Source organism: Electrophorus electricus, chromosome 5 (genome assembly GCF_013358815.1).
Source record: "Electrophorus electricus isolate fEleEle1 chromosome 5, fEleEle1.pri, whole genome shotgun sequence".
Classification (NCBI taxonomy): Eukaryota; Metazoa; Chordata; class Actinopteri; order Gymnotiformes; family Gymnotidae; genus Electrophorus; species Electrophorus electricus.
The window spans coordinates 21,059,134-21,082,591 of record NC_049539.1 but is presented as its reverse complement, the minus strand read 5'-3'; the positions used below and the strand labels follow the sequence as shown (position 1 = coordinate 21,082,591).

The 23,458-nt window shown below is 43.3% G+C and overlaps 2 protein-coding genes across 3 annotated transcripts in view; both read left to right on the top strand.

The window, feature by feature from the left end:
• The window catches only part of LOC113569178 (NACHT, LRR and PYD domains-containing protein 3-like), a 239,803-nt gene that overhangs the window by 80,497 nt on the left and 135,848 nt on the right, over positions 1-23,458 (top strand). The window lies entirely within an intron of this gene.
• LOC118241375 lies at positions 266-14,909 on the top strand. Of its 2 annotated transcripts, XM_035526253.1 has the most exons (6): positions 266-428; positions 684-974; positions 12,867-12,883; positions 13,500-13,577; positions 13,903-13,947; positions 14,687-14,909. In XM_035526253.1, the coding sequence occupies exons 1-6, from the start codon at positions 299-301 to the stop codon at positions 14,906-14,908; spliced, it is 783 nt and encodes a 260-aa protein (XP_035382146.1). In that variant the 5' UTR covers positions 266-298; the 3' UTR covers position 14,909. The 2 variants fall into 2 exon arrangements, with proteins under 2 accessions (XP_035382146.1, XP_035382147.1); XM_035526254.1 differs by lacking the exon at positions 13,903-13,947.

The following is a 23,458-nucleotide window of genomic DNA, read 5'->3' as shown; positions in this document are numbered from 1 at the left end:
ATGAACATAACGGCTCAGCAATATAGGACGGAAAAAGTATCCATCTGCATAGATAATAAATTAATATGTAATATTTAGTGAACCTGCCAGGAACGGAAAGGGTGATGCTTTCTATAAGGTAACAGTTAATATAAAATATTAATAGATACACTTCACCATCTTACTGAACTGGGCGGCTGAACCTGAGCTTACGCGCAATCGGCGACCTGCCTCCAAACGTCTCTCCGTGTCCGTGTCACCACATGACGTACTGGCTCAGTGTAACCAGACATCCTGCCAGTCAGAGGAGGGATTTCACATGTCCCATGATCAGTACCTGAAGGGAGATCTCTCCCTCACCATCACTGATGCTGATTACACTAAGAGGTCCTTGTACACCTGCGCCTGTAAAGGTCAAGAGCTCTGTGATGTGAGTCTACAGATAGAGGGTAAGTGTCCTCAATGGATTACCTAGTTATTGTTACTAAACCATTATTTATGTAGACAGAGAGAACTTTAAGTAGAACTTAGAGTATGTTCTAAGTAGAACATAGAATTGTAAACTTCAAATATCAGATATGTGGGGAAAAACAGAAGGAGCTTGTATGTAACGTTTAAATGTTTATATCAGATTTGCCGTTCTGAGGTTACATGGTCAAATCAGTTGTATATTACATTGAAGTTTCTAATTGTTTTTTCCAAAGCCTGTAATTCTTCAGTTCAGATTAAGCCTGGTGAACCTCTGGTGCTGGATTTGCTCATATCAGAGTCAGTGGAGGTGATTTATAACAGCACAGGTGCAGCTGCTCCCTCTAGTGGACAGATCTGTACAGTGGCTGGACACTCACTGAAGTGTAAACCTGAATACACTCAGAGAGTGTTGCTTATCTCTGCTGTGGAGCTGCAAGGAACCACACCATCTGATAGTGGAGTTTACATCATCAGAGACACTAAGCATGAAGAGATTATACAGACATACACAGTTACTGTGGAAGGTAAGTATGGTTACTGTGATTTTAATGTTGCCTAGTTACTTTTTGTTGGGGAGGGGGGTGTGCGTAGTATCAGTAATTATGTTTACATGCACATCCGTGGTTCCATATTAGTTAGACTATGAATGCTGGGATCATGTAAACAGCGTGAACTGAGTGTCATAGTTTGAGGTCTTGGTCTTAGTTGAGGTCCTGTTTATCAAAGTATATCCCCAATAGAGCATGTGGACCTGGTTGATTTTCACTGGACTCTTTGAGGTGGATGGACATGTTGAATCCAGCCACTGATGTTTTACACCACTTGGTGTGATGCTTGCTTGCTGATACCAAAACAAAAGAGTGATTGAGTGGGAAAAATTTGTGTTTGTTTACGTCCCCTTCTTGATGCTCCTCCTCCACTTGATCAAGTCTTCTGTCCTGTGCTGGAATTGTTCTCGGCTGCGGTGTTGTCTTGATTGGCTGCCTCATTCTACCCAGCGCATAAGGGGAATATAAGGGGAAGACTGGGAAGAAGCGACAGACAGAGATACATCTTCACTGTTGCTGAAGCTGGTTGTTTGTTCAGTGAGTGTTTGATGATTGTTGTGGTTTTGGGCCTCTGCTTCCCCTTTTTCTGGACGTGTTCACTGTTGTAAATATTATTCTGTGTATAGTGTATTGTAGTAGTCCTGCGTGAATCGTAGTTGGGAAGTTTGGAGTTTGACACCTTTTTTATTTGCTCAGTTCTTTACTTCTGTTTATTAGTTTTTGGGAGTAGGGAGGGTTATTGTACTTAATTTTGTTTGTGTTCATTTGGGACAGTTGGTTGTTTGGACAGAAGGGCTTGGTGGTTGGCATGTTTGCCTCTCAGCCTTCGAGTCCCTATCTGGGTGGAGTTTCCGTGGTGTTCTTGTGTCTGTGTGGGGGTCGAGTCCCTATCTGGGTGGAGTTTCCATGTTCTCCCTGTATCTGCGTAGGTTTCCTCTGGAATCCTCCCAAAAACATGGAGGTTAGGATGATTGGATACTCAAACTGTCCTGTATCAATGTGAGTTGTGCATGAATATAGATAAAGATAGATGTGTGTGTGTGTGTGTGTGTGTGTGTGTGTGTGTGTGTGTGTGTGTGTGTGTGTATGTGTGTGTGTATGTTCAGTGATGGTTGGTGCTCTGTCTTGGTCTGAACCTCCTCCCCTTCTCCTACACCTGGTTCTCCTGTAGTTTCTAATAGAGAGAACACTGTGTGTAAATTGGCTGCTGCTTCTCATCTGTCTGTGAGTGATTTGAGTGTGTCCAGCTATGGTTGGTGCTCTGTGTGTGTGTGTGTGTGTATGTCCAGCTATGGGTGGTGCTCTGTGTGTTTGTATATGTCCAGCTATGGTTGGTGCTCTGTGTGTGTGTGTATGTCCAGCTATGGGTGGTGCTCTGCATGTGTGTGTATGTCCAGCTATGGGTGGTGCTCTGTGTGTGTGTGTGTGTGTGTGTATGTCCAGCTATGGGTGGTGCTCTGGGTGTGTGTGTATATGTCCAGCTATGGGTGCTGCTCTGCGTGTGTGTGTGTATATGTCCAGCTATGGGTGGTGCTCTACGTATGTGTGTATGTCCAGCTATGGGTGGTGCTCTACGTGTGTGTGTATATGTCCAGCTATGGGTGCTGCTCTACGTATGTGTGTATATGTCCAGCTATGGGTGGTGCTCTACGTATGTGTGTATATGTCCAGCTATGGGTGCTGCTCTACGTGTGTATGTATGTCCAGCTATGGGTGCTGCTCTACGTATGTGTGTATATGTCCAGCTATGGGTGCTGCTCTACGTATGTGTGTATATGTCCAGCTATGGGTGGTGCTCTACGTATGTGTGTATGTCCAGCTATGGGTGCTGCTCTACGTATGTGTGTATATGTCCAGCTATGGGTGCTGCTCTACGTATGTGTGTATATGTCCAGCTATGGGTGGTGCTCTACGTATGTGTGTGTATGTCCAGCTATGGGTGGTGCTCTACGTATGTGTGTGTATGTCCAGCTATGGGTGGTGCTCTACGTATGTGTGTGTATGTCCAGCTATGGGTGGTGCTCTACGTATGTGTGTGTATGTCCAGCTATGGGTGGTGCTCTACGTGTGTGTGTGTATGTCCAGCTATGGGTGGTGCTCTACGTGTGTGTGTGTATGTCCAGCTATGGGTGGTGGTCTACGTATGTGTGTATATGTCCAGCTATGGGTGCTGCTCTACGTATGTGTGTATGTCCAGCTATGGGTGGTGCTCTACGTGTGTGTGTATATGTCCAGCTATGGGTGGTGCTCTACGTGTGTGTGTGTATGTCCAGCTATGGGTGGTGCTCTACGTATGTGTGTATATGTCCAGCTATGGGTGCTGCTCTACGTATGTGTGTATGTCCAGCTATGGGTGGTGCTCTACGTGTGTGTGTATATGTCCAGCTATGGGTGCTGCTCTACGTGTGTGTGTGTATATGTCCAGCTATGGTTGGTGCTCTGTGTGTGTGTGTATGTCCAGCTATGGGTGGTGCTCTGCGTGTGTGTGTATGTCCAGCTATGGGTGGTGCTCTGTGTGTGTGTGTGTGTGTGTGTGTGTGTGTGTGTGTGTATGTCCAGCTATGGGTGGTGCTCTGCGTGTGTGTGTATATGTCCAGCTATGGGTGCTGCTCTGCGTGTGTGTGTGTATATGTCCAGCTATGGGTGCTGCTCTGCGTGTGTGTGTGTGTATGTCCAGCTATGGGTGGTGCTCTACGTGTGTGTGTGTATATGTCCAGCTATGGGTGCTGCTCTACGTATGTGTGTATATGTCCAGCTATGGGTGGTGCTCTACGTATGTGTGTACATGTCCAGCTATGGGTGCTGCGCTACGTATGTGTGTACATGTCCAGCTATGGGTGCTGCTCTACGTATGTGTATATGTCCAGCTATGGGTGCTGCTCTACGTATGTGTGTATATGTCCAGCTATGGGTGGTGCTCTACGTATGTGTATATGTCCAGCTATGGGTGCTGCTCTACGTATGTGTGTATATGTCCAGCTATGGGTGGTGCTCTACGTATGTGTGTATGTCCAGCTATGGGTGCTGCTCTACGTGTGTATGTATGTCCAGCTATGGGTGCTGCTCTACATATATGTGTATATGTCCAGCTATGGGTGCTGCTCTACGTATGTGTGTATATGTCCAGCTATGGGTGCTGCTCTGCGTGTGTGTGTGTATATGTCCAGCTATGGGTGGTGCTCTACGTATGTGTGTATGTCCAGCTATGGGTGGTGCTCTACGTGTGTGTGTATATGTCCAGCTATGGGTGCTGCTCTACGTATGTGTGTATATGTCCAGCTATGGGTGGTGCTCTACGTATGTGTGTATATGTCCAGCTATGGGTGCTGCTCTACGTATGTGTGTACATGTCCAGCTATGGGTGCTGCTCTACGTATGTGTATATGTCCAGCTATGGTTGCTGCTCTACGTATGTGTGTATATGTCCAGCTATGGGTGCTGCTCTACGTATGTGTATATGTCCAGCTATGGGTGCTGCTCTACGTATGTGTGTATATGTCCAGCTATGGGTGCTGCTCTACGTATGTGTGTATGTCCAGCTATGGGTGCTGCTCTACGTATGTGTGTATATGTCCAGCTATGGGTGGTGCTCTGCGTGTGTGTATATGTCCAGCTATGGGTGCTGCTCTACGTATGTGTGTATATGTCCAGCTATGGGTGCTGCTCTACGTATGTGTGTATATGTCCAGCTATGGGTGGTGCTCTACGTATGTGTATATGTCCAGCTATGGGTGCTGCTCTACGTATGTGTGTATATGTCCAGCTATGGGTGGTGCTCTACGTATGTGTGTATATGTCCAGCTATGGGTGCTGCTCTACGTGTGTATGTATGTCCAGCTATGGGTGCTGCTCTACGTATGTGTGTATATGTCCAGCTATGGGTGCTGCTCTACGTATGTGTGTATATGTCCAGCTATGGGTGGTGCTCTACGTATGTGTGTGTATGTCCAGCTATGGGTGGTGCTCTACGTATGTGTGTATATGTCCAGCTATGGGTGGTGCTCTACGTATGTGTGTGTATGTCCAGCTATGGGTGGTGCTCTACGTATGTGTGTGTATGTCCAGCTATGGGTGGTGCTCTACGTGTGTGTGTATATGTCCAGCTATGGGTGCTGCTCTACGTATGTGTGTATATGTCCAGCTATGGGTGGTGCTCTACGTATGTGTGTATATGTCCAGCTATGGGTGCTGCTCTACGTATGTGTGTACATCTCCAGCTATGGGTGCTGCTCTACGTATGTGTATATGTCCAGCTATGGGTGCTGCTCTACGTATGTGTGTATATGTCCAGCTATGGGTGGTGCTCTACGTATGTGTGTATATGTCCAGCTATGGGTGGTGCTCTACGTATGTGTGTATATGTCCAGCTATGGGTGGTGCTCTACGTATGTGTATATGTCCAGCTATGGGTGCTGCTCTACGTATGTGTGTATATGTCCAGCTATGGGTGGTGCTCTACGTATGTGTGTATGTCCAGCTATGGGTGCTGCTCTATGTGTGTATGTATGTCCAGCTATGGGTGCTGCTCTACGTATGTGTGTATATGTCCAGCTATGGGTGCTGCTCTACGTATGTGTGTATATGTCCAGCTATGGGTGGTGCTCTACGTATGTGTGTATGTCCAGCTATGGGTGCTGCTCTACGTATGTGTGTATATGTCCAGCTATGGGTGCTGCTCTACGTATGTGTGTATATGTCCAGCTATGGGTGGTGCTCTACGTATGTGTTTGTATGTCCAGCTATGGGTGGTGCTCTACGTATGTGTGTATATGTCCAGCTATGGGTGGTGCTCTACGTATGTGTGTGTATGTCCAGCTATGGGTGGTGCTCTACGTATGTGTGTGTATGTCCAGCTATGGGTGGTGCTCTACGTGTGTGTGTGTATGTCCAGCTATGGGTGGTGCTCTACATATGTGTGTGTATGTCCAGCTATGGGTGGTGCTCTACGTGTGTGTGTGTATGTCCAGCTATGGGTGGTGGTCTACGTATGTGTGTATATGTCCAGCTATGGGTGCTGCTCTACGTATGTGTGTATGTCCAGCTATGGGTGGTGCTCTACGTGTGTGTGTATATGTCCAGCTATGGGTGGTGCTCTACGTGTGTGTGTGTATGTCCAGCTATGGGTGGTGCTCTACGTATGTGTGTATATGTCCAGCTATGGGTGCTGCTCTACGTATGTGTGTATGTCCAGCTATGGGTGGTGCTCTACGTGTGTGTGTATATGTCCAGCTATGGGTGCTGCTCTACGTGTGTGTGTGTATATGTCCAGCTATGGGTGGTGCTCTACGTATGTGTGTATATGTCCAGCTATGGGTGGTGCTCTACGTATGTGTGTATGTCCAGCTATGGGTGGTGCTCTGTGTGTGTGTGTGTGTGTGTGTGTGTGTGTGTGTGTGTATGTCCAGCTATGGGTGGTGCTCTGTGTGTTTGTATATGTCCAGCTATGGTTGATGCTCTGTGTGTGTGTATATGTCCAGCTATGGGTGGTGCTCTGCGTGTGTGTGTATGTCCAGCTATGGGTGGTGCTCTGTGTGTGTGTGTGTGTGTGTGTGTGTGTGTGTGTGTGTGTGTGTATGTCCAGCTATGGGGGGTGCTCTGCGTGTGTGTGTATATGTCCAGCTATGGGTGCTGCTCTGCGTGTGTGTGTGTATATGTCCAGCTATGGGTGCTGCTCTGCGTGTGTGTGTGTATATGTCCAGCTATGGGTGGTGCTCTACGTATGTGTGTATGTCCAGCTATGGGTGGTGCTCTACGTGTGTGTGTATATGTCCAGCTATGGGTGCTGCTCTACGTATGTGTGTATATGTCCAGCTATGGGTGGTGCTCTACGTATGTGTGTATATGTCCAGCTATGGGTGCTGCTCTACGTATGTGTGTACATGTCCAGCTATGGGTGCTGCTCTACGTATGTGTATATGTCCAGCTATGGGTGCTGCTCTACGTATGTGTGTATATGTCCAGCTATGGGTGGTGCTCTACGTATGTGTATATGTCCAGCTATGGGTGCTGCTCTACGTATGTGTGTATATGTCCAGCTATGGGTGGTGCTCTACGTATGTGTGTATGTCCAGCTATGGGTGCTGCTCTACGTGTGTATGTATGTCCAGCTATGGGTGCTGCTCTACATATGTGTGTATATGTCCAGCTATGGGTGCTGCTCTACGTATGTGTGTATATGTCCAGCTATGGGTGGTGCTCTACGTATGTGTGTATATGTCCAGCTATGGGTGCTGCTCTACGTATGTGTGTACATGTCCAGCTATGGGTGCTGCTCTACGTATGTGTATATGTCCAGCTATGGGTGCTGCTCTACGTATGTGTGTATATGTCCAGCTATGGGTGGTGCTCTACGTATGTGTGTATGTCCAGCTATGGGTGCTGCTCTACGTGTGTATGTATGTCCAGCTATGGGTGCTGCTCTACGTATGTGTGTATATGTCCAGCTATGGGTGCTGCTCTACGTGTGTGTGTATATGTCCAGCTATGGGTGCTGCTCTACGTATGTGTGTGTATGTCCAGCTATGGGTGGTGCTCTGCGTGTGTGTGTATGTCCAGCTATGGGTGCTGCTCTACGTATGTGTGTGTATGTCCAGCTATGGGTGCTGCTCTACGTATGTGTGTATATGTCCAGCTATGGGTGCTGCTCTACGTATGTGTGTGTATGTCCAGCTATGGGTGCTGCTCTACGTATGTGTGTGTATGTCCAGCTATGGGTGCTGCTCTACGTATGTGTGTGTATGTACAGCTATGGGTGGTGCTCTACGTATGTGTGTGTATGTCCAGCTATGGGTGGTGCTCTACGTATGTGTGTGTATGTCCAGCTATGGGTGGTGCTCTACGTGTGTGTGTGTATGTCCAGCTATGGGTGGTGCTCTACGTATGTGTGTATGTCCAGCTATGGGTGGTGCTCTACGTGTGTGTGTGTATGTCCAGCTATGGGTGGTGCTCTACGTGTGTGTGTGTATGTCCAGCTATGGGTGGTGCTCTAAGTATGTGTGTATATGTCCAGCTATGGGTGGTGCTCTACGTATGTGTGTATATGTCCAGCTATGGGTGCTGCTCTACGTGTGTGTGTATATGTCCAGCTATGGGTGCTGCTCTACGTGTGTGTGTATATGTCCAGCTATGGGTGCTGCTCTACGTATGTGTGTATATGTCCAGCTATGGGTGCTGCTCTACGTATGTGTTTATATGTCCAGCTATGGGTGGTGCTCTACGTATGTGTGTGTATGTCCAGCTATGGGTGGTGCTCTGCGTGTGTGTATATGTCCAGCTATGGGTGCTGCTCTACGTGTGTGTGTATATGTCCAGCTATGGGTGCTGCTCTACGTATGTGTGTGTATGTCCAGCTATGGGTGCTGCTCTACGTATGTGTGTGTATGTCCAGCTATGGGTGGTGCTCTGCGTGTGTGTGTATGTCCAGCTATGGGTGCTGCTCTACGTATGTGTGTGTATGTCCAGCTATGGGTGCTGCTCTACGTATGTGTGTATGTCCAGCTATGGGTGGTGCTCTACGTATGTGTGTATATGTCCAGCTATGGGTGCTGCTCTACGTGTGTGTGTATATGTCCAGCTATGGGTGCTGCTCTACGTGTGTGTGTATATGTCCAGCTATGGGTGCTGCTCTACGTATGTGTGTATATGTCCAGCTATGGGTGCTGCTCTACGTATGTGTGTATATGTCCAGCTATGGGTGGTGCTCTACGTATGTGTGTATATGTCCAGCTATGGGTGGTGCTCTACGTGTGTGTGTATGTCCAGCTATGGGTGGTGCTCTACGTATGTGTGTATATGTCCAGCTATGGGTGGTGCTCTACGTATGTGTGTATATTTCCAGCTATGGGTGCTGCTCTACGTATGTGTGTATATGTCCAGCTATGGGTGCTGCTCTACGTATGTGTGTGTATGTCCAGCTATGGGTGCTGCTCTACGTGTGTGTGTATGTCCAGCTATGGGTGGTGCTCTACGTATGTGTGTATGTCCAGCTATGGGTGCTGCTCTACGTGTGTGTGTATGTCCAGCTATGGGTGGTGCTCTACGTATGTGTATATGTCCAGCTATGGGTGCTGCTCTACGTATGTGTATATGTCCAGCTATGGGTGCTGCTCTACGTATGTGTGTATATGTCCAGCTATGGGTGCTGCTCTACATATGTGTGTGTATGTCCAGCTATGGGTGGTGCTCTACGTATGTGTGTATGTGTCCAGCTATGGGTGGTGCTCTACGTATGTGTGTATGTGTCCAGCTATGGGTGGTGCTCTACGTATGTGTGTATGTGTCCAGCTATGGGTGGTGCTCTACGTGTGTGTGTGTATGTCCAGCTATGGGTGCTGCTCTACGTGTGTGTGTATGTCCAGCTATGGGTGCTGCTCTGTGTGTGTGTGTGTGTGTATATGTCCAGCTATGGGTGCTGCTCTGTCCTGGTCTGAACCTCCTCCCCTTCCCCTGCACCCTTCAGTCCCACAGGGGTCTGTGGTTTCTGACAGACTGTGTGTGTAAATTGGCTGCCGCTTCTCATCAGTCTATCAGTGATTTGAGAATAAAAGCTGATTTCTGTCTGTAAAGTGTCCTTGAGTTTGAGAAAGGTGCTAAATAAATGTAACCAATAATAATAATAATAATAATAATAATAATAATAGTAGTTTTATTTCTAGTGTGTCTTATGTTTTGTTTTTTTTTTAGTTTGGCCTTGTCTGCTCCTGAAGCTCAATCCCTCTACAGCCGACCCTCAATAAATCAACAAATACTTCAGCCTCAATACCACTGTTTACTGTAGTAATTATGCTGTGTGTTAATAAGTAAATGTAGTCAGTGAAGGTGCAGTAATTATGCTGTGTGTTAATAAGTAAATGTAGTCAGTGATGGTGCAGTAATTATGCTGTGTGTTAATATGTAGATGTAGTCAGTGATGGTGCAGTAATTATGCTGTGTGTTAATATGTAGATGTAGTCAGTGATGGTGCAGTAATTATGCTGTGTGTTAATATGTAGATGTAGTCAGTGATGGTATAGTAATTATGCTGTGTGTTAATATGTAAATGTAGTCAGTGATGGTGCTAGTAATTATGCTGTGTGTTAATAATGTAGATGTAGTCAGTGATGGTGCAGTAATTATGCTGTGTGTTAATATGTAAATGTAGTCAGTGATGGTATACTAATTATGCTGTGTGTTAATATGTAAATGTAGTCAGTGATGGTGCAGTAATTATGCTGTGTGTTAATATGTAAATGTAGTCAGTGATGGTATAGTAATTATGCTGTGTGTTAATATGTAAATGTAGTCAGTGATGGTGCAGTAATTATGCTGTGTGTTAATATGACAGACTGGAGCTTCAGCAGTGATCATAGTTATGACGGAGCACAGGTGGTGATCAGGGTGGTTGTTGTTGTTGTTGTTGTTGTTGTTGTTGTTGTGTACACCCCCCCCCCCCTTTTGTGTAGCTCATTCTCTCCACTGGTTCATTCACTTTGAACTCTGAGTATGTTTCTATTCTACATTTACAACAATATCTCTCTACAAGATCCAGATTTGTTTTAGTTTGATTTCTAAACAGTTCTCCATCACTGTACTAGTTACTTCCTGATTGAATTTGATTGAATTTGATCCCACAATCCCTCTTGATCTTGTCACAGTGACCAATCTCATACATACACATATAATTATAACTCTGTATGTTTAAATACACACACACACACACACACACAGATCCGCACTGCCTTTCTCTGTCCCATTCAGGGGTCAAAGATCAGTGTATGTATACATGATTAGAGCGCTCCTGAAGCTCACCTGGTAGAGCAGGTACAGTAAGGTTTGATCCTCAGAGAGGACACATGCTGTCATATTGATGAATATGTATCAATCACTATAAGAGGATCTGCCCAGTACTGTAAATATGTTTATGGAAATATTACTATGCGATCCTGTGATGTAATTTAATGCAACTGTAAATACTTTTGTCAAGTCATGGAAAAACAGACAATTTTGTCTGTAGTATCTTTGAATAGTTTAAATAGTTTAGTTGCCATTTGTCAACATGTTTTATTTAAGAGTTCCCCTTATTGTTCAGGTTATTGTAATGGTGAGCGGTAATGAGGTGGTCGCATGTGCGGAGGAGAGCGAGATTTCTTAGGGGCAAATCCAGAGTTGTAGTCAGAGTAGTCCAGGGTCCTAGAATACATAACAAAAACAAGGGCTAGGATAACAAAGCCTAGGAAACACAAACCAAAAGCACACGAAGGCAAACAGGGAAAGCAGCTATAACAGAAAGAAGTAACATACGGAGTTAAGGAAAAACAAAACAGCTAGAATCAAACAGGCTAACATAAACAGAGGCTTAGAAACAAAGACGAGCTTACACACATGCAATACATGCAATACATGCAATACATGCAATACATGCAATACATTCCACACAAACACACGCAATGAACAGCAAAAACACAGGGAACCAGACAGGGTTTAAATACTTGAACTAATGAACACTAAACAAGGCGCAGGTGCAAATCATGAACAGTGAAAACCAAAACAGGGGACTGGAACAGGACTGGAAAAGTGAAACATGAGAAAGGAAACCATAGAGACGGACAATAGGAAGGACCAAACAAGACATTTATTCATGACATACATTCTGTTTCACAAGTGATGGGCACTATGTCCACAAACTGGACAACAGACTAAAGCAAACCAGGGGGAAAGAGAAGAAGGAAACACATCTGAGAAATTCATCTCATGCGGTTGTGAATCCAGATTAGATTACAATAAACATCTTACGAGGCTTGTTTTAAATTTCATAGTTGAATTTCCTCTCAACTAAAACAAAACATTTATTTTTTAAATATCTGCTGTGGAATTCCCTACATGTTCATGTGAGTCGGGTAGAATGTCAGGCTCTCTTGTTAATGCTTCCTTGATGTTTTTAATATGGTGCACCTCCTAGTTTGAGTGGCTCACACCCCTCACTTCTACTCCTCATTCTCACCCTTCACTCCTATTTACTCTCTCACCCCTCACTCTCACTTCTCATTCTCACCCCTCACTCCTACTTACTCTCTCACCCCTCACACCTACCCACTTTCACCCCTCACTATCACTGCTCACTCCTACTCCTCACTCACCCATCACTCCTACTCACTCTCACACCTCACTCTCACTCATCACTCCTACTCCTTACTTTCACCCCCCTCCTCAATCTCACCCCTCACTCTCTCCCCTCATTCCTACTCACTGTCAACCCTCACTCTCACTCCTACTCCTCACTCTCACCCCTCACTCCTACTCACTCTCACCCCTCACTCCTACTCACTCTCATCCCTCACTCTCACCTCTCACTCTCACCCCACACTCCTACTCCTCACTCTCACCCTTCACTCCTACTCCTCACTCCAAGTGAGATACTAGTGATGGCCCCTACTGTGCCGAGGCTTCGGAGCACATGTCGAGAGCTCCAGGAAGTCTTTTATGAAACATGTATCGAGGCTTGCTTCTTTAAGGATGAATGACGTCACTGATGATGCCTGAAACCTCACTGGTTCAGGAAGCATTTCGAGTGTTGGCACAATTTATGAACACACATAAAGCGCAATGGATCCATGCAAAATTTGCATGTTTGTGTTCTGTCAATTTGCCTGTGACATTGATGAGCTTGTTTTCATGGAGCCTGCTAAAAGGAAAAGGGTTTCCCCTGTATGGAAACACTTTGAGCAGATCTCTACAAATAAGGTATTGCACATAATATGCCTGTAAATAATGAAATGTGTTACTACTATAATATTCACAAGGCATTTTTTTTTTTCCATTCCAAACCACTGGGATACAACAACAACACCTCATCTATGTTACTGTACTTGTCATGTATAATGAGGGGGATAGAGTTGGATCCAGCCAAGGTGGGTATGCATTTCCAATTTTCATATTTGTTAATCACCCATCATAATAATGACATTGACCACGATGCTACATTCCTCACACACATCACAAAATAAAAACAAAACATGTGCACATGTTCATGTAATGACTTCTGACATGCAAATACTGTAATTAAACCATAACCTAATTTAATTTTATTCACTGTTAACATTAATATGCATATATATATATATATATATATATATATATATATATATATATATATATATATATATATATATATATATATAAAATATAATGTGTATATACTGTGTATATATATATTTATATACTGCATTATTCTCTGCACCTTACATGTTATTTGCAGTTTGGATTGGATTACAAAGTGTAAAAATGACAAAGTGTAATCTAATCTTTACAAAGCAGTGACCAGAAAGGAAGAGCTGGATGAGGCTTTGGTCTTCATGATTGTTAGAGACACACAGCCATTTAGCACAGTTGAGGATAAAGGCTTCAGGGATTTAGTAGCAAAATTTGATCCAATCTATATTTTCCCAACTAGGAAAGTATGTGTGGTGACATGGATAAATTATGAGAGTAGTATTAAAAAAATAATATTTTCTTCCTTCCCTTTAGACCGCAAAGGCCATGGTTGAGACCAAATATCAACAAGAGAAAGAGAAGACCAAAGTTGAGGTCCAGAAAGTTCCTGCAGTGAGTGTGACAGCAGACAAACTACTTGGCTGTGACCTGCCATTTTATAGATGACAACACATGACTGAAGTCCACATTACTCGGTGTAGTGAAATTCCCACAGGCGCACACAGCTGAAAATTTGGCCTGTGTGAAATCCTCTCTTATGGAAGAATGGGAAATAAAATCCAAAGTAACATGTCTAGTTACTGATGGCGCATCTGATATGATTGCCTGTGGTAAACAGCTGAAGCTGCATCATGCCTTCTGCATTGCTTACACCCTGAATATAGTTGTTAAAAAAGCTCTTGAACTAACCCCAGTGCTGTCTGCCATTCCTACAAAGGCAAGGAAGCTGGTGGGCTATTTTAGAAGCAGCACAACTGTCAAAGTTAGTAACATTATTTTCACATTTGTTTACACATTGTTTTATATTGCTACATATGTAACGTTTAGGTTTTTATTGTTAAAGGAGAAGCTGGACCTTGTTCAAGAGCATATGGGAAAACCAAAAAAGAAACTGATTCAGGAGGTTGAAACAAGGTGGTACAGCAGCTTTCAAATGCTGGAGCGATTAGTAGAACTCAGGGAGCCTGTAAGCATTGGCAGGCTTACAAACTGGTATTCCTGCGCTGACCTCTGATGAGTACAATAATGTTTGTGAGCTCCTGTCTATACTGTCTCCTTTTCACACGGCCACTGTGGTGCTGTCAGAGGAGAAAAAGGTATCTGGCTCCAAAGTGGTGCTATTATTGAAAATGGTGGAAAAGATGCTCCAGGAAGAGGCAGCAAAGGCAACGGTCCCAGTAGCTAGTGAACTGGGAGAGACCTCATCAGGCTCCTTAGGGAAAAGCTCCACACAGCATGAGCATTATATCGCTGGGAACGCTGCTAGACCCAAGATACAAATCACTTGGATCCTTTAGCCCAAAAAAGGCAGATAAAGGAATAAAACAACTCACCTTTGAATGTACCAATGTAATAGGGTCTAGACAGTCACATTCAATACCAGCTGCAGCTTCAACATCACAAGATGCTGTAGCTGAAAGACCTGGTTAATATTTTTGCATTGGATTAAAGTCAATTTCAGAGTTATGACCTCATTCATATTATCTGGTTTTGCTTCTCAGGAAACAAACTGTGGTGTGATTTTGATGCCACATTCATGGAGGCCAGAAGAACACACAATGTCACTGCTGATGCCACAGTTGAAGTGCAGACCTGGCAGAACTGAAGAAAAGCAGAACACAGGGTCCCCTCCAGTACTGGGAGAGGCAGAGGTGCATATATCCAAATCTCTACAGGCTTGCTGTGGGATACTTGTGCACCTCTGCCTCCTCAGTACCATGTGAAAGTGTTTTCTTCAAAGCCGGGGAAGTTATTTTCAAACAGAGAAACCAACTGCGTCCAAGCACAGTGGAAAAAATATTATTTCTTAATAAAAGTGAATGAAGTCACCACAGTATTCATAAGCATAACCATTTTCCCATCTTTGAAAAACACTGCAACAGTCTTAAAAACATCTCAACATAAACATCTCATGTCCTATTTGGTTTATTTAAACATTGACTGAAATCAACCTGTTTTTTGACACTAGTAGACCTCCAAAACCATTACCTACACATCAAAAACAGATTAGATGAATGAATGAACCACACAAAATCATATTAAGGTGTTTTTATTTCTATTGTTGGCAGTGACTATTCCCATGCTGTCACTGGTGCAAAACAGCCAAGAGATCCATCACAAATAGTTGAAATGACAATAAAGGTTTAGCCAGCAGGGGGGTTTGTGTGCACATGAAGCCTCCAGATATGAACCTTTTTTTGAACCAATTGGATGGAAAGCTTCAAGGATTCATCTGGCAATCACTACAAAAACAAACAAAAATGTTTTAAAAAATAGAATTTAGCATTTACAAGTTACAAGTTCAATAAAAGAAAATCAGCAATCATAAATTCTCCAAAATAAGTCAACATCAAAACTCCACTCTTGAAATTTCCTTTGGAAACTAATACAAGGAAAAACAGGAAATTGGGTGATGTCACTTCCTGTCTTTAAGCAGGACAATTCCCCATAAAGCTCCCCTTCAAAGACAACATGGAAGACTCTCCACAAAAAAATCACAGGTAAGTTCATTTTTTCTTAATATACTTTTGTTTTACCTACTTTGTTAAAATATACAAACTTTTCTGTGTTAATCCTGTGTTTTAATTTACATACATATATAAATATATATACACACAGCATATGTGCATTTCAAACCCACAGTCCATGAACACACAGTGGTGGAGGGTAACTATCACAAGACATTACACTCATACTGTGTGCATCTGCACCTGTATCACTCCACCACACAGAAAACAGCATGAAAAACCTTTCCCAGTTTCCAAAGATTTCCAACTTTAATGTGTTGATTTGTACAGAGACTTCAACACAGTGAGTTATGATTCCAAAGCATGTGTAACTTGTAGAACAGCGTGTATCATATGTACAGAAATAAACTGCAGCTGAAGAGTCCTTTAGCATCGTTTATTGTGCATGTGTTTTTTTTGGGGACTTCTCACTGGCACTCACAATTTATTATTACATGGGTAGTACACACACACACACATACTAACAAGCAATTTTTACATGTTTATATGTCATCAAAGGTACAGAGATATTATTGTTTATTTTATGTTTCTTTTGAAAATGTTACTTTGCTAATCGCAATGTCATGAAATCTTGTATCCTGTGTAAAAACCCCAGCTGCTGTGGTTGCTATGGTGACAGCGATGCTTGTTAATGTTAGCGCAGATCTTTTCGACATGTTATTGTGTTGTTTTTTGTTGTTGTGATTTTCTATCTTTCATTGGTTAAATGATAGAATATGGGTTTTCTGGTTAAGTTTCACTTTCTAAATGTTTACTCGATTTGTAATCAACTCGTTATTTTTAGTATTTTAACATGCTGTTTGTAGTGGTTGATCATTCCTGTTCATATTTGTTATTATGACATTAGGCTACTTACGTTATTTATGTGACCTACAGGACATTGTTGTGCTGCGCTTAACATTACACAGCACAATATAGCAACTTAGATTTCCAGATGAAATTTTTTTTTTACTAACGGACCTTGAGGGGAGGAGAGTCTGCCAGTCTCTCTCTCTCACATGCACACACACGCACGCAATTTCATTTTTCCATGTTTTTACAGTAAAGGTTCACAGACCCAGTACTGCCGCTTGCCTCGTGATGTTAACAGTGCCAGAACAAAACGCAGCATCACAGCCAGTAGACAGAATTGTCGGGGTACACAAGCTGGCTTGGTATTGTGAAACAGTGCGGTTGTGCACAGCTGGATCTCTTGAGTTGTCGCGTATTTGTTCACTGAACGTATGGATGGACAGGTAGCTAGCTCACGTTAGTTGTAGGAACTAACCACAGCTTAGCTTGCTCTAGCTAGAAGTGTCCAATACAGCGATAGGTTGTATAATGATCCCATAAACTAAACTTCATATCATTTTAAGCAACGGATCATCCTGCATATTGCAGAGAGGAAGAGCATGTTAAAGCAATGAAAAAAAGATAAGCAAAAACACCAAAGGAATTGTTTAAGGCATTACTTTATCACTTCGAGAAGGGCTTAATCAGGTGAGTGGGTCTGTACCGACATATTCTGGAGGAGGAGTGGACGGCATGCCACACCCACCCTCTATACTAACCTCAACTCTCTATAGCAGGGTGAAATTTCTACTCCGGGATCAGGTTGTCACCATCTACACTGATTCCCGTTATGCATTTGGGGTTGCTCATGACTTCAATAAGATTTGTTGCTCCGGGGGTTTCGTATCTTGGAAGGTAAGCCCATTTCTAATCCAGGACTAGTGTCTGCAACTTTGTCTGCATGTACACCACCAGCTTGGCTGGCTATCGTAATGGTCAAGGGTCATGACACAACCTCTGAGTCTGACACGGCCACTGGCAATGCTTCAGCAGATGAGATTCCACGTTGGGCAGCTGTTAATGCCCCCTCATGCCCATACACTATATCCTCGATGTGTGAAGCTATCGCCATGTTTTCTCATTGCTTTGTGCCGAATAATATCAATCTGCATTTCTTACAAACTCAGAGTACACAACAGGACTGCTCTCACTGGGTTGATTAGGGCTGTAGTCCTGATTAAAATGGTCTAATGGCGTGTCACCCTTCCTAAATCTATTTTTCCATTTCTTGTGCGTCATTTTCATGGGATTTCACATGTTGCACAAAGGGGGAGTGATGGCTAGCATTCAAAAAACAGTTTTGTATTCCTGCAAAACGTCTCACTGTAAAACTCCTCCTAGATTGCTATTTAACCTGTGCCAGAAGCAACCAGGGTAAAACACAAGCCAAATATGATGCCTTACAGGCTCCAGAATATCCCTTTCAGTGTCTACAGATAGACTTTATGCACATTCCACCTTGTGGTCAGTTGAAGTACTTGCTAGTGATTGTAGGCAGGTTTTCCAAGTGCACTGAGGCATTTCCTTGTTCTAAGGAAGACTTTCAACAGGCCTGTCATCGCACTGGAACTTACGCTAACTTCATTTAGATTTAAAAAACTGATCAAAATGTTTCCTCCTTCATTTAAATCATCACATCCGTGTTCAGGGAATTCTTGCATCCTTACGGGACTCCCAGGAAGTTCAAGAAACACGTGTAAGAGCCCTGCTGTTCACACTGCTTTTTGTAACCCTAATCAGATATTTCTATCAACAAAAATTCAAAACAAAAAGAACAACAAAACTCCCCAAAACTGTGCAAACCATCCTAAAACAATAAAGCTGTTCTAGGTACAGCTGCAATTTAGCAAATCCTGAAAAATGTATTTTCATCTCGATCAGTTCCACTCCTTGGTCCTCTGTGTTTCTTTGCTCCTATAAGGCTTGTCTTGTACATATTTGTTTGTTGGTGGAGTTGTTTGTGTTAACATTGCTTGTTTACACTCACCTGCTGTCAGAGGGTATATGTATTTTTTCTGTCATTTAGGCATCTGATAAAGTGACAAAGGAATTAATCTACAAAACCAGAGTCGATCTACTAACAGGTGGTAGTGTGTAACACTGACAGTGGTAGAAAAGAGAAATTTTTTAAAACCAGAATTTATTTTTCACGTTACATTCTATATTAAATAAAAAATAAATTTACTTCAGATCTCAAGGCAGAGCTGTCTACTGTATGGCAAATAGTAAATTGTTAATAAATAGATTTAATTAAGTATTGAACGCAGAACATTCGCATTGGCTGAATGAACCTTTCACTCTTCTGTCATGTCTATCTGCCTAACTATCAGGTGTGTGTGTGTTTGTGTGTTTTTTCTCTCACTCTCTCTCCCTCCCGCTCACACACACACACACACTCTCACATTCTCTCTCTCTATCTGTCTCTCTCAATGTCACATTCTCTCACTCTCATTCTTGCATGCTGGCCTTCGGTAACACTGCCCTCCACCACCTGCACCTCCCGTTCTCCACCTGTACCTTGTGGCCTCTGCCCCCTGCCCTGTCCTGCCTTGCCCTGCCCTGCCCTGCCCTTCCACCCCACCTGGCTGACTGAGTGAGTACTTGGCCATTCCAGCCAATCCGAGCATCAGGGTCAGCTGTTACAGAGGACAGACGAGTGTCACACAGTACACTGATCTAAGCCCTCTATTCACCCCTACACTGATCTAAGCCCTCTATTCACCCCTACACTGATCTAAGCCCTCAATTCACCCCTACACTGATCTAAGCCTTCTATTCACCCCTACAATGATCTAAGCCCTCTATTCACCAGTACACTGATCTAAGCCCTCTATTCACCAGTACACTGTAATGATACATTGCAAACTGCCCTGACTACCCTGTCAGAAATGCAGAGCTCCAGTGTGAGATCTGTCATCAACTCCACTAGTCAGCAGTCTGGCAGAAATGATCCACAAAGCATCAGCTATTATGGATCTCTGTATGGACCTCCATTCTCAGACGAGGACCATGGCAAGACTTTAAGGCCCATGCAGTCAAGAGTTTGCCAGTCTAAGACCACATCTTGTTTTATTAATGGACTAAACAAGGTGCAGTTTGTTTGAGTCGAAACATCTGGTTTATGAAGCTCATGTGATACACCCATCATCTTTAACCCAAACTGGATCAACTGCACCAGTCGTTGAAGCTATGGTGGCATTCACAACAAATAAACAAAGAAGGATATACGACTGGAGCGGCTCAAAGTGGTGTGTGTTTTACTGCTTGCGGTGAGCTAGAAGAGTGGTGGATGTTGTGTCATAAGTATCTGGCGAAAAGCCTTTATACAAGAGTATGTGTCCCTGAACTATTTCCCTAAGGAGAGAGAGCATGAGGGGAAAACAAGAAAGAAAAGAGCCTGAGATTTGGAGAAACATGTTTACCCTCAGCACATCTTTGTCTGGCTTCCATGAACAAAGTTGAAGCTCTCAGATGAATACAATCTTCTGAAAGGCACAAACAGGGATTGAAACTGTGGGCTTTGGTTTATAAAACTAACACCTTGCCACTTGGCCATCATGCCTTAGAAGCAAGTCATGAACTGGTCTTTAACAATGCACGAGCTTGCACCTTAAGTCTGACAGTAGAAAAGCCTTGAAAGGGTTGGAAGTTACTAAAATATTGACAGCCTTCTGACTCATGAGTAACTGTCATTGGAAGCTGATCGTGCACTATCGATAGCATCAGCATAAAGCACAGCTGTATATGCTTCCAAAATGAACCCCTTCTAGAGAGGATATATCTAAATTCTAAAGCACATGCAGTTGTTCTAAAGATCAGTCAACTAGGCTGGAGGTGCTGAGTATGGAACCAAGGACCTCTGACATGCAAAGTATGCACTCTAGCACTGAGCTACACTCCCGCCACTCTCAAACTTTGAGGTAATAACGCTAAAAAGAATATCTGCAACTGTTTGTCAGCTAATTTGCAGGAGTCAAATGTGTAGCAGAAACGTTGCGTTGGGTGCCTGAGGACTGTTCAATTTCTCAATCAACATTTTGGTGTAGTCAACCAGGATCACGTCCATGTCACCTCAAAGAAAAACACCTGGGTTACCTCTGGCACATGGGGTGGTAAATAGTCTACCATAAATTACCTCAAATGGTGACAATTGGTGGTGGCACTGGGCATCATTCTGATCTCACAACACTGCTGACCACCTTGTGCTCAGATTCAGAGGTTGTGTCATGACCCTTGACCTTTACGATAGCCAGCCGAGCTGGTAGTGTACATGCAGACAAAAGTGCAGAGACTAGTCCTGGATTAGATATGGGTTTACCGTCTGAGCTGCGGAACCTCCTGGAGTGCCAAATCTTACCCAAGTCATGAACAACCCCAAACGCATAACAGGAGTCAGTGTATATGGTGACAAACTGATCCTGGAATAGATGGCAGGCCCTGGTCAATGCCATTAGTTCAGCTGCTTGAGAAGACCTGTAAAGGACAGAGTGAGCCTCCCAAATGAGGTTACGCAGAAATCAGACAGAATAACCACAGACAATTTGAGAGTCAGACGGTTTAAAACATGAGCCATCTACAAAAATGTGATAGCCGCCTTCCAGCAGCGTGCTAGAAAGTTCAGAACGCATGCTAGAGGACTCATGGATAACCTCCATGCAGTCATGGGGCACAGAGTCAGCAGAATGATTTAGCGATGTCAAAAATGATTGTAACAGACTAGCAGGTGAGCGCAGGGTCATGTGTGATTTAATGGTTAAGTTCCGAGTGGCACAGAGGATGGCCTCAAGGCCTGAACGTTGCTGTGCTGTCATGTGCTGTGTTTGAATGTTATTCAGAATAGTAATAACTTGATGTGAAGTGTGAAGAACCATTGGATGAGACAGTGCCAATTTCTCTACGTCAGTGACCAGCAGGGCAGCGGCAGCCACGGCGCGTAAGCAGGCCGGCATGCCTTGAACGACCGAATCAAAAGGTTTGGAAAGGTAGGCCACAGGGTGATAACTGCCACCATGCTCCTGGGCCAGGACACCCATGGCTGTGGAGCCGTTTTCAGAAACGTAAAGGTGGAAGGTCAGATTATAATTTGGTAGGCCAAGTGCTAGAGCAGAGCACAAGGCCAATTTCAGATTCCTGAATGAGTGATACATGGGTTGAGTCCAGACCAATGTATCAGTACAGTTTTTTTTTTTTCCACAGCCGTTCCTGAGGACTTTATCATGAAACTCAACATGGGTTGTTTTGTGTTGGGCGGAGGGATGTCACGTATGATTCCCCACACTCATTAGAGAAAGGTACTGTAAGTATTTGAGATTAAATATTGTTCTTATAATTTTGTTTCTGGAGTTTAAGTTTAATGTTTATCTTGCCAGGAAAGTTTGTTTATTTTAACTAAGTCGGTAAAACAAAGTAGATAAAGAGAAAAATTAACTTACCTGTGATTACTTTTGTGGAGAAGCTTCCATGTTGTTTTAGAGTGAAAAGAAACTGTAGCCTGTGTTGAAGGGGACTTTTATGGGGAATTTTCCTTCCCAAAGAAAGGAAGTGATGTCACATAATTTCCTGTGGTGATGTTTCCTTATATATGTTTCTAAGGGAAAATTCACTAGAGTTGTGTTTTGAAGTTGATTGATGTTGGAGAATTTATGATTGCTGGATTTTTTCCCCTTGAACTTGTAAATACTTGTAAATACTGCATTTTCCTTTTTTTGAATATTTTTGTTTGTTTTTTATTGGATATGGCTTTTTGTTTGCACTGGACTACTGAGAGCCAATAAATACCTTTTCTTTTGTATCCACTAGGAGTGTATCCGTGTGTCTTTACTAGTGGACCATTGCAATGATATTTCCATATGTGCAGGATTAAAATACTCTACAAATAAATGCTCTTAAAATAGTCCATAAATAAATATTCTTAAATACTCCACAAATAAGTACTCTTTAAATACTGTACAAACAAATAATCTTAAAATACTCCACAAATAAATGAGTCCAGTCTGTGTTTGAAGAAAGCAAGAGTGTTAGTTCGTCCCTCCATCTGGGAGACAGGTCAGAGAAGAGGGAATGGAGAGGGCATGAAGCATTTAAGGCTCACACTTTATAATAACGATAGTTTATAGAGCATTTATATGCTTGTAATTCATAATGAACTAATCATGAACTAATGAGTTAGTGTTATTCATCATGAATTAATATATTAGTGATCATTTATAAGATGTATCTAAGCTCTCACTTCATAATTATCTGATCATGAACAGATCAGGAAGTCAGATGTTATGCTTAATTGGGTTTTTAAGTGCTATTCTTTATTAGATAATGAATTGTGCCATTGCATACGTGCAGGAACAATGGAACTGCATTTAGTTAAAGTAAATGTTCAGAATGTTGTTAGGTTACTGTGTGTAGGGTTTGGAGTTGGGGCTCCAGGGGCTTTAGGTGGCAGGTCGTATTTCCTAGAATAACAAGAGATGTTTCCTTACCTCTTGCCTTCTTTTAACATGTTTTACAATAAACCCTCTGTGTGGGCATTGTCTTTGAGGACATGTCCTGCTGTAATATTCACAGTCTACATGTCTTTGAGGCATCTTGGGACTGTACATGTCCTGCTGTAATATTCACAGTCTACAGGTTTTCTTGCCTACACTTTATAAGATATAAGAATGCCCTGGTAACTCTGTCCGCTCGTGTAAAACTTTGCTGTAGCCATAACCAGTTGCTGTCATGTCACGAGCCTTACAATGGTGAAACCCAACCTGTACCTAGAACTCATTGAACTTCAGGTGCAACCTGCTTAACCTCCATCCTTTAAGAGGCCTGGAAGACAAGCATCAAGACTCCTTGTTGTAGCCCTGCAGGTGGTGAAGTTTCTCTGGTTGTCTGAACACCAGAGTCCCTCACTGTCTTCATACGCCGACTGAA

What these genes read in the sequence shown, in the direction of transcription:
- LOC118241375 (XM_035526253.1), top strand. Translation starts at nt 299, where the DNA reads ATGTCCCATGATCAGTACCTGAAGGGAGATCTCTCCCTCACCATCACT. An exon ending in TGTGAGTCTACAGATAGAGG is followed by an intron (nt 429 to 683) that starts GTAAGTGTCCTC and finishes TTTTTTCCAAAG; the next exon opens with CCTGTAATTCTTCAGTTCAG. An exon ending in AGGTCCAGAAAGTTCCTGCA is followed by an intron (nt 13,578 to 13,902) that starts GTGAGTGTGACA and finishes ATTCCTACAAAG; the next exon opens with GCAAGGAAGCTGGTGGGCTA.